Raw genomic sequence first — 15699 nt, 5'->3', positions numbered from 1 at the left:
AGGAATTAGCCTCAAGTCTGTTACAGATAAAAAGGGAAGTGAAAAAACAACACTGAACTGTAAATTTAATTTGTATTCAAGTACAATTCACTTTTCTCCATTGGAAGCAAAAGTAATCTAATACTGCTTTCATCTTCCCAACCAGCAATTTTGAAGTGGATCTGGGTATCACTACCTCAGCGTTTATGTACCGTTCCAATGGCTTATACTCGAACAATGCAGAATACCTAGCTGGAAGAAAAATGGAAGAACCTTGGAGCTGTTTATCTTTTAATTAGGGATATTAATGGCTATACATAAATATCTATGGTAAATGTATTCTAATCAGTTTTTTCAATCTGTGTAATACAACAGGTCAGTGTACCAACTAATCTAGTACCTACCACTGACTTTACACACTTTTATTTCATCTTCAGAATTAATATTTGATGCTTACACTATGCATTCCAGGTTTTCTCATTGTCCGTTCATCTTTTAAAATATTTGTCACAAGGTAAGCAAGAGCAGAAAAGTTTTCCTTGGTTTATATAATACATTACCCATTATACACACAACCAAGTTGGAATGAAGCCAGTTTAATTAAGTAACATTTATTTTACATAGAACAATCTCCAAAGAATATATTTAAAAAAACAATCTAAATATTGATTTTATTGCATTTATTTTCTTACAAAAAGACAGACAGGCACAATTTATGTATTCAAATACTTCAAACTGAATGACATCTGTTCACTATTCAGATTGCCCCCGTGCCACTCAAAAGGCTGTGAAAGTAGAAAATGTCATTTAACTTGAGGCAGTAGTGCATTTTATTTAGTAGGAATGAATCACAAAATATATTTTTGTACAGTAAAATGTTATTGTCACTTTATAATTACCTATAAAAAATTTTTTGAATTGCACAATAAATTCGCTTTACAATTGACAACTGCCAGAAAACAGGCTTAGTATGTAACTAAATATTTGCCCAAACTATCCCTTAGAAACGAATTAGGATTTCTTTTGGTAAATACTTAAAAGTCTAATAAGAACTATATTATATATCTGAGGCCATTTAAAAATGCTTTACTAGGAAGAGCTTTATATATTCAGCTAAATTCATTTTCTGCCTACCTTAAAATCCACACAACCACAATAGCTGAGTGCCCTAAACAATAATAATTTGATTTGAAAGTACCAACACCAATGAAATCTGGAAGTGTTTAAATTCATCTGCTTTCTATTTTCTGCTTCAGTATCAATGATGGAAAGGCACTGCGTACATTCCTCTGAACATTTGGTGTTTGTTTTTTTTTTTAAAAAGGTAAAAAGCGTCCAATGACAAACTTCAAACGAATGTTTAAAAGCAAAAAATACTGAATAGACTTCCCAACTGATGGATGCCGAGTCCATATCCGACAGATTCATTTTCCATAGAATTTCTTATTCAACAAGAATATGAGCAAGTTCACATTCACTTTTGCTTTATCAAACATTTTCATTACAGCCACACCTTCATACTGCATCTGAAGCAAATCCTGTAATTATAAATAAAATCATTAGTCTTTGCTTGAATTCATAGTTTATGGCAACAACGTTGGGTCATTACCATCATGTAAGAATCTCAGGCTTCAGGTCCTTTACAACTAAAGAAAAGTTACAAGTAACTATTGGATAGGTATGAAAAATGTTATTTGTCCTCTAGATCCCAAAGCGCAGGCTGTCAGTAACAGCATACCAGAAGAAAGATTTTCTGTGTGAATTTTAGTTTTCCTATGGTATTTACTGCTAGCCATTAAACTAACCTGGCTTTTGGTTTGATGCAGTTTGACAATTACTGTAATTATTATTATAGTACAATTACTTTTAGAAACATTAACCTTAGCCTAAGCCCAGCATCATCCTACCCAAGTTATATAGTTATTCCCCACATGGCTGCCTTATAGGACACAGTAACAAAATTAAAACTCTACCTGGAAATGGAGTTGTACTTTTTCCATCTCAACACCCAAAAATTTTGCTTTGATTTCAAAGTCTCCAACTTCTTCTCCAGGTGTGATATCAAACATAACATTCTTAAACCTTAAAACAAAAAGAAGAGTAGCTGAGTATGCATGCTGTGCAGTGTTACATAACGTGGTGACAGTTATGGGGAAAAACGTGAAAAAGACAAAGGGACTTTCACCATAAACATCGGTGCTTACTGTAGCACAATACAGCTTTACGGAGGCCTTAGCAGCAGCACCATTGAGGGACCATAGAGTAATTCCTCTATAGCAAGCCTTGGACCTCGTTATCTGCAACATGAGATGGCTGGCAGAAAGGCCAGCTTAAGGAATAGTGTCCCCAGCATCAATACTTCCACGCATCAGCATGCTGCTGCTACTTGAGCTGTGCATATTTGAGAGATCACACTAAATAAACTGATCCGAAATAAATCTTCAAAGCCACCAACCTGCAAATGTGAACTCCTTAAGCTGGAAATATAGCCACAGTAGTGTTTGATCACAGATACTGCAAATAAGTGACCCTTAAAACCAAACCCCACTGCCTTGGACAGAGCAAGAGAGAAGATAACAGCTTATGACAAGAACTACCTGATGTATGTAGGGAATCTCTCTCAAGCAAGTGCTTTTGCTACCATGCAACACCACCTAGGGCCATCTAATGAGTTTAATCGTGCTCCTTCCTTCAACAAACCCATGCTGCCGAACCACATAGCCAGCTAAAGCAAGCCTGAGCGTTAGGAGAATGGTGGTTTTTTTTTTTTTTTGACAGTGCTTAGCTTTAGCAGCTGGCAGCTAAGCCTTTTCTCTTACCACCCTCCATTTGTCCCTCCAAATTAATTTAAGTCTGATCACCTTTCTGATCCAGTTTATGAAACAGATAGCAAAGGTAGGATACAGAAGTGGTCAAGTACAAGGAGAACAGGGGTCACTGAAAGAAGCAGTCATGAAAATACAGGCCACATTGTATTTGCACAGCAACGTGAGAGCTGTTAGACTTGACCTCATCTATGATGGGGGTTGTTTTGACCTACCGAGTAATATTCTGTTACAACTATTATCCCAGCCTAAGCACAGTATTCCACATAAGCAACTTGATTGCTCTCCTCAACCTGTTGCAATATACTGATCCTGCAGAACTGCAAACAGAAGCTACTTGGGTTCCCTTCATTTTGCAGGCCCAGTTTATGTACTCAGAACAAGTCTATCTGGTCTTCTTACAAAGATAAGAGGGAAAAGAGTGTCTTCCTTTACTCTGAAATCCATCTTGGATTAGTTGGAGTAGAGAATGTACATTTTGACTTGACCCATCAGTTACTTTCTGAACAGCACTAATCCTTAAAGCAGACATAGACACTTTTTTGTAGTCATGACTATCTTTTAAATAATCATTAGATGACCAGGGATTAAAGCAGAAGTAACAGTAAGATGCAGCTTTGACATGCATCTGAATAGTTAGATACTAACTATATCTATGTGGTTAAGAGTACAGTAATATTTAGGGATAACTTCTTTAAAAGACTTGAATTTGCTGTTGTGTAGGGTCAGAAGTTCAACAGTTTCTTCACTCTCCCTCAGAAAAGTACTGGAGAGGTGACCTGCTATGACACTGGAATTAGAGGCTAAATAATGCCCATTATGCTGTTGGTTATTCATAACCTGTCTAACTTTCCCCATTTGTTAGGGCTATTTCATTCTTTTGTAATGAAAACCAGTATATAGAATTACTGTATTGATACATTCTGGATGAATGGTGTTTGCTCTTGGTTTTAGATGATCCTTTCTAGACTGCTTTTTTTTTTTTTTTTTTCTTTAAATGGGTAATGCAGAGGAATGCTCAAACATTGGTATATCTACAGATAGGACAGATTACAGAGCTCTCAACAGTCCTTTAAATTGGAATCAATTTGGGGGTGGGATGTAAAGAGAACAGAGAAGAGTAAGCATCCACAGCTTGGAACAGTACAGCTAGATTTTCTTCCTGCCAGTCCTGAGTAACTCCTTGCAGGCGTGCACTTCTGTTTGCAGTTTGCCTGGCATGGCGCACTCTGCCTGATGAACCCACTTGGGAAAAAGTGACCCATAAAATTTTTCCATGCAGAGGAAGCAAGGAAGGAAGGAAGAGCACAGAGGAAGGAAGGAAATAACGGTGCAGAGGAAGGAAGATTTTGACTGCAGCTACCTCAAAATGAGTCATAAAGACTAACACATTAATAGGTAAAGCAAAACATCCATTCACCATGCTGATATGGTGACAGTATGACATGAGCTAAAATGGCAATGAGCGTACAAACTAATTTCCCTTCAGTATTTTAAGAAGAGGAACTCAAATTGCTTTAGGTCAAGAAACAGCCTCACCTTAAGTTTAAAAAGGCCATGCCTACTATTTTATCATGTGTGTTCATAGTGGCACTTTACATGTTCAGAGTTGGAAAGCGCACCATAGCAAGTATTTACTTACTTATATGATAGAGATTGGTCAGTAAATGAAAAAGTAAAAACTGCTCAGCAAGTCAATCAGCAGCGAGCATGCTGGCTGACTTGCATTCGTTCCATCTAGGCTGCTGCCAAAATAGGCTTATTCCAGTATTTGTCCAAGAAGGCAATCACATAGCAAGCCGCAAGGGGAAAAACTGAATTATGACAAGTAGGTTTATTCTTTCCTCTGAATATAAAAATTCTGAGGTAATTTTAGATGTAATGCGGAAAATTTAGTAAGACTTCTTTAAACAAAAGCCAGACTCCTCAAGAAGCTGTCAACTACAAAATGCTCCGAATTGTTTTATGCCACACTTACTGGTTGGTTTGAAGATCTTCAATTTCTAGGATGACACCCTTTTCATGCAATCTCGCGGCTGTGTACTTTAATGATGCCTGCTTTATTTTTTTGCTTCCTTTCACCTCGTCTTTTCCGTCTAGTTTAATTGACCTCCGGGAATTTCTGGGAAGAGACGAATGCGGGAAAAAAAGCTTGTGATTAATCCACCGGGAACACAGTTTTGTCCTTTATACTTCCAACTACTCTGCTAGCAATATTTATTTTTCCTTCAGTCTTTGCCTTCTTTTGAAGCTGCTTTTAATTAATAGAGTTAACATTGAAAACAAATCTGAGAATTAGAGGGATTTTTAGCACACAAAACAGCAGCAATCTAAACATTTCTGTAGTAATTTTTTTCCATATTTGTTAACAATTCAATTTAAATTCTATTGTTAAAAGTAAACCGAGTCCAAGAGTCCACAATTATTACTTTAAAATATCAATTTGTAAGCATACAATGAAAGATGCAGATGTAGAATAAGACTGGCCATTAGAATTCATTTTTGGATTAACGAAGTACTCACTGAGAAAGCCCTTTCAATGTTATTAAAAATGTTTTCATGCTTTAATGGCACTAACAGGGGCTTGATCTCAAGTGAGTGATCTGCATCATACCTGAAAAGTAAAATGCTTTAGTCATATTTATTTCACATCTTTCCATTCTAAAGACAAAAACAAATCATTTGAGTGAAGGAAGATCAATAATCACTCTCCAAAGCTCCATATGATTTCAAAGCGTGCTAGCAAAGCTATGGAGCAGCACCAATTAAATACAATGAAAATATGCATATGTGTCAGGCCTCTCTAAGGCAGCTTTAAAGAAATGCAATGATAATTTTTGTCTTCAGTTCAGCTTGACAGAGTGACAACTCTAATGTACTTTTTAATACACAGATTGCCAATCTGTTGGCATCAGAACTTTCAGATACAGATAGCACCTGCGCTCCCTGCTAATAAAACACAGCCTCAAAACTCCTGAAATATTAAAAGGCAAGAAGACTCAACTTACTTTCTTGTTAAGTTGTCTAGACAAGTTTTTATATAGGTGTTGTAATAATTAATTTGTTCTTCATAAAATGCTGTTTTGGAGTTAAGTGCATTCAGCGTCTGCTGAAGTTTCACCAATTCAGCTTTTCGATGATGCCTGTATCTTCTTTGATTTCGGATATCCTAAACAGAAAATTGAAATTGGTGAATATAATCGGTTTGTTTGTTTATTTTTAAACATTCTCACAGATTTTCACGACTGAAATTTGCACTTACACAATGTGACTTATTTACTCGGAGAAAGCATAAAACACATTACATTTGTTCTCACAAACATGGTATCAGTTACGGATACTGCAGTTCACATGACTGAACAGAGGGCAACAAGCACGTTGCTACTTGTTTTGTCTACGATGGGCCCTGAACAACTTCCTGGTGCTTTGCGTGATTCTTCCACCTCCCTGCCAATTGCAGGGAAGTCAGGCTATTAAACGTTGGTTAGAAAGGACACTCAGTGGGTCTTTCCAAACAGTGTATTTCTCACAAATCCTAATGCAGAAGCATAGGATAACCTCTATGCTGCTACTGGCAGGAACCCCTCCCAACAGACTGCTTTCACCAAGCACCTTGAACCTTGAGATCCAAGTCAAGCTACTGCAGCTTCCAGCACTAAGGCTGACCTCACGGGGTCCTTGCTAAGGCTTGCACTGGTCCAACACCAACCTCACTTCTTATCCCCCCAGTCATGGGGGCAGTGAATAACTGGAACTAAATGAATCCATGTGGCATCAAATTCAGTGTGGTCCTTGAGGCATGACACAGATACTGAGGACATGAGGAAGATGTCATCATGCTGTAAACAGCAGCTTTTTTTCTTATAGCAAGCTTCTGGTGTGAGGCCTATTGAAAAGGGAACTTGAGCTCAGACTAGTTCAGAACTAGTAACTGCCAAGCTAGAGCTCAGGTTGAGTGCGATGGTTGGGAAGTTATGCATTAAAGTGCCTTTCACTTATTTCATCGGCAAACTCTAAGATTTGATTTTTATTTGGATAATAATGATTTAGCATAGTGTTCTGTAGAAAAATGTTTTCTGTACATCTTTAGCTAGAAGAGATTTAGGCTAGATTCCCAAAAAAACAATCATATACAAGGAGTATGTTCCATTTACCTTAGCAATTTCATTGATAATTTCTTGGTACTTGGTTGCTGAAGACACTAATCCCGCTTGTTCCAATGTCCGGAGATTTCTCTGAATTTTCCTTTTCTTTTGTTCTATTGGTAGCTGCCCATCTTCAAAAATAGACTGACTGCGCTTCATTTTCTCTGGAGTTTTGGAATCTAAGATGGCACGTTTTTCTACAATTTTCAAGTGCTCAGATTCCTGGGTTAAAAATAAAAATTTTAAAAAGCCAAAACTGAAATTATTTTCCAGCTCACAGTAACTGTATCCAGATATACTGGATTCTCAGAGGAGATAACCAAGAATAAAGGTTTGCCTTTATTTATCTCCTCATATCATGTAGTTTAAAAGCACTCTCTTTACAACGCCTTTTGACATACCATAAGTAACTAATTACTTACAACATTTAGACCTGCACTGAAATAATCCAAACTGGCCTGAAATCAGCCAGAAGACTTAATGACTTCTGTTAGTAGTGGGAATACTGTCCAGATCTCAATGTGACCCCTACATACGCATGCACAGGCCGCGGTAACTGTAAGCGTGCACATTACTGAGATGTAGCTCTGTGTGTTAATATCTAAAAGGGAAGTCATTGACTAGGAGCTGTTCCCACTCCATTCCCATACTAAGGAAAGTGGCAGTCCCTCAAGTAGATGTTTGCTTATATTGCTTAAGCAAATAAGCTAAGTGACAGGGAACTTGAGTCAAGATACTGAAATGCATGAGAAAAAAAATCTAGCAAAAAATTCACCTTAGGATTTTGGTCATATTATAACATAGGAAAGCAATGACCCTCTTTACAAACAATATAAAGAATTTGCAAAATTTGTTATTCTAGGTTTTTGCAGAAAAAAACACTTGACATTTAATTAGGAACAGGCTATATGAGCTAAACACAGCAAAGTTTTAGTAATAGCATTGAATTAAAACAGCTATTATAAATAGTATGCTTTCTGTCTCTGAAATTAGTTGACAAAGACTTTTCTTTAAGAATTTTTTTTCTCAGAACTGCATTACCAATTATATGTTGAAAAACGTGCAAGTCTCATGTTTTGATGGATCTAGAGCTAAGTAGTTTTAAAAATAGTAACAATGATTTTAATATTATATAGTGATAGATTTTATAATGATGGAGAAATCTGCTGGAAATCTATCAAGGCTTTCAAATACTCAGCTAAAGTAAAATAGTATTTTCTTCTCTATTCAGACATAGTGTAGCGCTTACCTGTTGCGCAGTTGCTGGTGTTTCTAAGATTTCTAAGAGCGTATCCCCTGGCTGTGTTCGTATCACATCCACAATGAGTCTTTTGGTCCTTTTTAAGGAAATACGTGAGTATTACAAAACAGTTGTCACTGGATCGGCTGTGCATTTCATTTCTTCAACAGCAAAACTACCAAGCATATTATGGATACTTGGTAATGTTTATATTTCCTAGCATTTTATTTTTCAGAGCTTCCATAGATTATATTGGATAACTGGCTTCTACAGAGACATGAAGATAGAAACATGTACATACTCTTCCCCTTTTTATTTTTGAAAAGTTACCCAGTTAACATAGGAAAACAGTTACCGTTAACATAGTAACATTCAAACAGCAACCTACACGTGGATTTTATTACGATTCTGTGACAAAGCAGCAGCTAGGACTAGCCATCTTTCCAAAGACAGAGCTATGCACAGTTACTTTAAGGGTCATATTCATCGAATAAATGGAAGTGCACTCAAAACTACTGAGCTTCTGAAGCAGTATACAACTGACCCAGCGTATTTACACACACGCCAGGGGCAGATGTTTCTTTAGTAGCAACAGAGAGGGAGCATTTCCTCATTGAAAAAAAGGCAAGCTGTTACAGCCCGATATGTAAAACCAGTTCTTTTTTGGTAAGTTTATCTCATTCCTGCTGCCTATTCATCTACTATTCTTCCAAGAACATCCTGTTACAGACTTCTGTTAATTTAGAAGACACTATTACAAATGAGATACAGCTCATTTGATTTGTGACCCCTTGTTCTGAAAAGTTTAACAGAAAGCTGAAGAAAGATGCAACTTAGGTTTCTGAGGAAAATATTTAAGTACAATTAAGACTGTGATAAAACCTCATGATTTAGTTTCAAATGATAGTTTACCTATGTAAAGGTTTTTAGCTTGTTTTCAAGACTAGAAGTTCTCACAAAAACACGATGAGATGGAACAAAAGTTTTGCTCATCCACAGGCAACTGTCAAAAAACATTCTGTTAAGGGTATTTGAGTTTGATTCAGGCTTTCATAGAAAGAGCTAAACTGTAGGAATCACTCTGACAGCATACACAGAACTGAAGCAGTGCCACTTCTGTGTTAGAAGATAACATGCTATATCTCCTGGAAACTAGTTTGCTCATCCAGAGCTTCTGGTGACTGCACTGAGCAGTTTTGACACATGGAACAGCTTCCAAGGGATTGCTGTAAATCCCGCTCCCCCCAAAACTCAGCTTTGTTGTTTCCCAGACAGGGTGCAAAACACTTGGGGCTAAACTCCCCCCCTTCGATGTATCACTTGGCACGTGGCACCTATGCATTCAAACCACACGTACCAGGCACCTTGCGTACACTCTGTTGGAGAGCGGTACCTGCAAATTTTAGGGTTCATCACAGAAGTCTTAATTAACAACATCATTTGAAAATAAACTCTTTGATATTTCTATAGGAGAGGTGCGCCACTTGTAGAGAAACAGGGAACATGCTGTGAATCAGCTATAACACATGAATATCATTCAGATGCGTAACATTTCACAGTTGCAGAAAGACTTCTATGCAATTAAGGTAGGAAAGCTATGTGCTACAGTACCTGCATTTACAACTCTTGCATAAAAGGTAATGGTAAGTTATTTTAACTTCTTCGGTTGCTGCAGTTTAACACATTTTGTTAATAATTATTCTAGTGTCAGATTACTTTCAAGTAATCTTTATCAAATTTTTAGAAAATTTAATACATTTTATGCAATAGAGAAGTTAAAATCTTTTAATACTTATGTTATTATTTCAGCCTATTTCAACACAGTGTAAAGGATTAGAGACATTTCCTTTCAGCCTTGATTTTGCATATTTTTAGGGATTCCATTAAGGGCGAACATTCTTCTCCTACACAGAGGAAAAAGGGACAGGAAGCAAAAGTTCTTTATAATTTAAAGGGACAGCAGTAGACATATTCTTATTACAAAAACATATGGGAACAACTTTAGATCTCCTGAACCCCAAATGACATAATTCAGCCTCAATTTGGCATTGTCATTGCAATCACTTTACTTGATATTTCATGTTATGTTTGATAAGGTAAGCTCAAAAAAAAAAGTTTGACTTATATCAAGTGTGCATAACAGTGTGAAAAAACACCCCACTTTTCCTTTTAGGCTAAATATTAAGTTTTCTTATATTTAAAGTTAATTTTCCCCCCCCAAACTTCAAACAGTCATTTATGACTAAGAGTTATACAAATTGCACTGTTCACTGCAGCCACAATTAAGAACTTCCTTCAGAGGCAAAACTTTACATATTACCTAATCAGTTCATTGTATTGAATTTTGAATTAGAAAAAAATTACTACCAAATTAAAGTTGAATTCAAGCCTGTCTCTACACTCCCAGGGCCTGCAATGGTGTAAAATACTTATATGTTAATTTACCTTAAAGTGAACTTCTAGCTTTCACACTTGTGAAGTAAGAATAAGTGAAGTAATACAGGAGAGCTTCCTTGTTCAAATAGCACCAGAATCTTAGTGATCCTTTTTCGGGATAATTGTAAAGAACTTCTAAAGGGAGCTGCCATTAATTTGATAATAAATAATTTTATTAAAAGATTTTGGACAATAAATTAGCCTATAGTTTATCCTGTTACTCCTTTCTTAATCTGTTGACCAAAAAGAATGAAATAAATGTTATTTGCTTTCCCTGCATAGGCATGTATTATTCACGCTGAAGTGACAGTCACATCCTGTTCAAATGCTTGATGGCAGTAGGTCAGGGAAATGTTTTCATTTGAGGGAGAGAAGACAGTTTGATACTGTCCACCCCTTTCAAGGGCAGACAGAATTTCACCTCGACTTTTCCAACGCAGTGAGGTTTTAAAACAGAATGCTTTTATAAGTTGAAGGAAGAGCACATAGCAGGTTAAAGAATGATCCAGTAACAGTCCAAAACAAAAAATGGCAGTAAGTTTGCAAGAAGATAATCATACTGGAAGAACTGACAGTTTTTCTGACTTTTTCACAAGTTTGAGTAGGACTGAACACTCACTGGTCTTTGGAAACTGAGTGTACTCATGGCCTCAAAAATGCACCTAGACTGGGATACAAAGTAGAAACAACTTATTTTGGACAAAACCAGTGCAAGAACGTAGGTTTTTGAGGGAAACGTACTTTATCATCAGGCTTTTGAGATCCTGATCTTCACCTTCTCGTAACTCATATTTGCTGGTTAGAGACAGGGAAATCTCTGTTTTTGCAAGCTGGTTCAGTGTGCTTTCCCTGTTGGGGTCATTGGGATCAACAGCTCCTTCCCCTGTAAAGAGGAAACATGTCTTTTACTCCAGTCTGGTATCTTCCCCAGGAGTCAGTGCATGAAACAACAATAACCTAGAGAAATCACTTTTTGTAGGTCATCAGAAATTGTTTTAAGTTTATTAAATAGCCCATCCATTCCTACCATTTAGGAGCATTCATTCTACTGGACATTGAGCAGTCAAAAGTATAAGCCATCTGACCAGTTAGAATATTTTGGAAATGCCACCAATTCTTTATTTTCAAGGTACTGATCTGCAAGAGATTCATGTTTTTTCAAAAGAAAAAAATACAAGCAATTTAACATCTTTAGTCCTAATGTGGTAATAATGAAAAATGAAAGAGCAGTAGCTATGGTAACAGGCTATTCACTTGGACCCTAGTAATATGCATGATGTCCTTCTAAGCCAGGAAATCACAATTTCCATCCTAGTACAATCAAGGCAAAGTAAATAGATACATTTACCTCTTATAACTTTCTAATAGTTTTTTAAAAAATCTCTCTCATATGGATAATTAAGTTTCAATTTAAACTGCTATTTTAAAACTTCTCAGTGTTCTTTTTGTAAGTTTCTACCCAACGCTGTAACAGAACTCAAGGTCAGGTTATTAAAAAGATTGCTAGTTTTTCTGTTTGCAATTGTTGAGCACGACTAGATTTTTCTGCTAGAAACAGTATTTGAATTTCTATCATGTCATTAATCTCCAGAGTGAATGATGCAATTAGAAACTGTTCACATCTCTCAAAGATGCTGTCAAACATTGCTATCACATTATTTGAACAACTCTGCAATGATTTGCATCTTTAGAAGGTTCAACTATGAAAAAGATGCAACAAAGACTTCAGAGAAGAATTCCATAGTGAATGAAGAAGCTATTAACACGAGTGTATCTTGCAGTATTTAAATCCAGTCCCCATTTGACTATGCCCTGGGGTGAAGTTAACCGTAAAGATACTGAAGGACAACATACCAAGGAAAGACTCTACATCAGGAACAGGTCCTAGCCCTTCCAGCAACTCATTCAGCAGGTCATTAGGCTCAGTGGCAATGGCATCCTGGTGTTCTAATAGTAGCTATAAACAAATGTAAATGAAGTCATCATCTGAAAAACATACCCAAATTCTTTATATTTGTAAATAAATCTGGAGACTAAATGCTGAACAAACATTATGGAGCACCCAAGGAGAAGGAGAGAAAGAAAAAGAAAAAAAGAAAAAAGGCAAAAAACAAACGAACAAAAAAACCCAAAAAACCCCCATGTGCTTGGTTCTAGACCAGAGGTGTAGAATTGTTCCTGCTGCAAGGCAGCCTGCTGCCTTTCCCGTGGAACACCGAATATCGCAGCCAAGCAGAAGGTAGTTTAAAGACTGGCCTTCAGGACTAACAAAGTATTGCAGAGTAAGAGCTATGAACCAAAGCACAGCACCGTAATGCTGCATCCAGAACTAGGCAGACAAAGGAATGAAGACAGGGTCAGTGGTGCATAGATGATGTCTGCTTTTTCTATATATCCATTCCAGTAGCTTTTCTGAACTGTAGCATTGTGATACTTTTCACAAATGACTGTCTTCATTTGAAGGTGAGAAACTAGCTATGCAGCACCTGCTGCTCCACCATTTCTAACAGAAGTTTCAGGAGATTTGTGAGCATGCTCACAATAATGTAAGCTGGGCATGTTCCCAACACTTTTTTTTTGAAGCCACGAAAAGACTGGTAAGCCAAGTTAATAAAGGCCACAAATGGGGCAGTAATACTGCCTTGTAAACATCTTCTCATTATTAGCGAGAAAAAATGACCTCATGCAGAGCTGTATACAGCCTGCAATATTAGAGGCTGCTAGATACAACAGCCCATTCCCCATTGTGGGAATATTCCTTACCCGGAAGCCTGAAGGAAAGACAAAGCATCAAACTTCACTGAAGTTTAACTACAGCAAAGCATGCACTGTAGGTAAAAATTTTATAAAATTCCAGGATTTTAAACACTACAAAGCTATATTCAGTGCAGAAACGCACTAACAACTAAAAAAGCTCACGCCCAGAAAACAAAGGCATACTTAGCATTTCAAACCTACTTACAAGACAGAACTGAGCATTACAGGTCCATAACTAGTAATTTGTTTTAAACTATTTTCCCCAAGTCTTTTGGGAAGCAGATACTCTATACTGTACACAATACTGAATATATTATAAGAATTGCTGAGAAGCACTACTTATACTGATTAAGACTCCACCATGCTTAATGCTATACAAGCACAGAATGAAAAGTACGTTCACAGAGTGTAAATTACTTGGGATAAGGACAAAAGACATGGGGAAGATGCAGGAAACAAAGGTGACGAATCCAGCAGATCCTTAATTCCAACTACATTCCACAGAGGTGTGTGATAAAAAATAGATTAAGCAAGTGCCAAGGGAGACAACGACAGAGGGAAAGTTTAAGAACTTTTTCTTAAGTTGAGCTAGACATGACAAAGGACAAGATGTTCATGGGTCTCCCGTTACACAAACTAAATTTTCTAAGTTGTAAGTACAGAATGGAAAGTTGAATTTACATTCGTAGAGAAGATGTAGTGGGAGAAGAGGACTCCAAGAGGAAGGGTCAGACTCCATAGGAATTTTGGTGGAAGCAGCGTCATGGGACAAGGAAGATAAGGTACTACACATGCTGCACAGACAATGTACAAACTTTAGACCTAATTACTTGCATTCCCCATGCAAGAGTGTTTAGAAGTGATGTTATCAAAAAAGACCATCTCCTTGACCTCCTACTTCGGCAATTTACTTTCATTAAATTATTTCATATTTTTAGACTTTTATCAGCTAATATAAAATAACATAGCAATAATTTGTCACATTTGGCTCAAAGAACATTATCAGAGATGCAACAGGCCTACTAAAAGGACTAAGAGACTGGTTCTTAAACATAATTACTGATTGAAAACCTGCAGGAATACCTCTATGTTTTAAAAACCCTAAATGCAAAAATTGGCACAAAGACCATCTAGCAAATATGCTTTTTGTTAGACTAAGCAGCTAGTTTACAGTTGAACAACATTAATCTGTGATCTGGAGTACTGGAAGTTGGGCATTCTGCATTTTCCAGAGTATATCTGACATAACAAGGCAGGGAGGGAGGGTCGAAAGCGAAGAGACAGCTAACATCCTAGCTTTAGAAGGACCATGCGGTAGATATCGAAGTTACACCCTAATGAGTCACTCTATAGACTGCAGTTAATACATTTTTTTTTTTTATAAACACAGAATAAAGAACTGGCAGGATGCCACTAGTTCAGTCCCTCTAAATCAGACATTTGCATCTGCTTCCAACACAACATATGACCGAATGCCAAAGTCATAAAACGTACTGAGTTTTTCCTCTCTTCCCAGAGTCAAAGAAACTTCTTCAAATTGGGCTCACTTTCTTAACCAAGACAGGAAAGCATTTGTAAATAGAAAAAAATTAGAAATGACACACATTACATGAGAACAAAAATCTGTTTCTTTTTCCTCCACATCATAAGATGTCATATTTTCATTGTTGTTAAAGGCAACATTTGGACATGGAAGTAGTCATCTAGGGAAAAAATGAAAGCTAATACTCAATTCCATAGCATTTCAGGGATTGAACTGAAGAAATTCTTTCCAAAGAAATGGAAGAAAAAATAAACTTTCCTTAGAAAATATTTTTTGCAATTATTTCACAGAGTATACATTGTAAACCATGGATAAGTGTGTTTTCATTAACTTACTGAATGGGTATTGATAATTTCTTCAATGGAAATGTATATGACAGGTTTGGTAAGGGTCACCATGTCTGAGTATTCATCAATATTGAATTTCTCCTCTGGTTCAGGAACATCACATGCCGACTGAAAAAAATTCCTGATAGAAAATGAGGAAGACAATTGGATAATTGTTCCCTGTACACTCACTTCATTTAGCCAGTTTAAAACTCTCCCCCCCCAAATCAAACATTTGACACGCATTGTATTTTTCTTATAGTCTACACTTAACATTTGAAAGAACCTTTCAGAGACAGTGCATTTACAATATCAATACAAATAATTAAATGTTACCTGTTGTCCAGGAAAGATAGAATATTATTTTCAAGGTAACATTTTTCTCCTTATTCAACAAGGAGTGATAACTTGCCAGATTTTAGATGTTTAGAAGAGTCTAGATTGGTGC

General features: G+C 36.7%; 1 protein-coding gene across 12 annotated transcripts in view; it reads right to left on the bottom strand.

Annotated features, from left to right (window-relative positions):
• Positions 1-574: 574 nt before the first annotated feature.
• LOC104152944 (ras GTPase-activating-like protein IQGAP2) overlaps positions 575-15699 on the bottom strand; it is a 132533-nt gene continuing 117408 nt past the window's right edge. For all 12 annotated transcript variants that reach the window (XM_068927677.1, XM_068927684.1, XM_068927676.1 and 9 more), the window contains 9 exons: positions 15261-15393; positions 12480-12582; positions 11367-11508; positions 8199-8286; positions 6959-7171; positions 5813-5973; positions 4783-4926; positions 1953-2061; positions 575-1517 (listed from right to left, as the gene is read on the bottom strand). In XM_068927677.1, coding sequence (XP_068783778.1) covers positions 1404-1517; positions 1953-2061; positions 4783-4926; positions 5813-5973; positions 6959-7171; positions 8199-8286; positions 11367-11508; positions 12480-12582; positions 15261-15393 — 1207 coding nt within the window. In that variant the 3' untranslated portion in view covers positions 575-1403. The remainder of the gene's footprint in view (positions 1518-1952; positions 2062-4782; positions 4927-5812; positions 5974-6958; positions 7172-8198; positions 8287-11366; positions 11509-12479; positions 12583-15260; positions 15394-15699) is intronic.

The sequence above is a fragment of the Struthio camelus genome, chromosome Z (genome assembly GCF_040807025.1).
Source record: "Struthio camelus isolate bStrCam1 chromosome Z, bStrCam1.hap1, whole genome shotgun sequence".
NCBI classification, from domain to species: Eukaryota; Metazoa; Chordata; class Aves; order Struthioniformes; family Struthionidae; genus Struthio; species Struthio camelus.
This window is presented reverse-complemented; position numbering and strand designations above follow the sequence as displayed.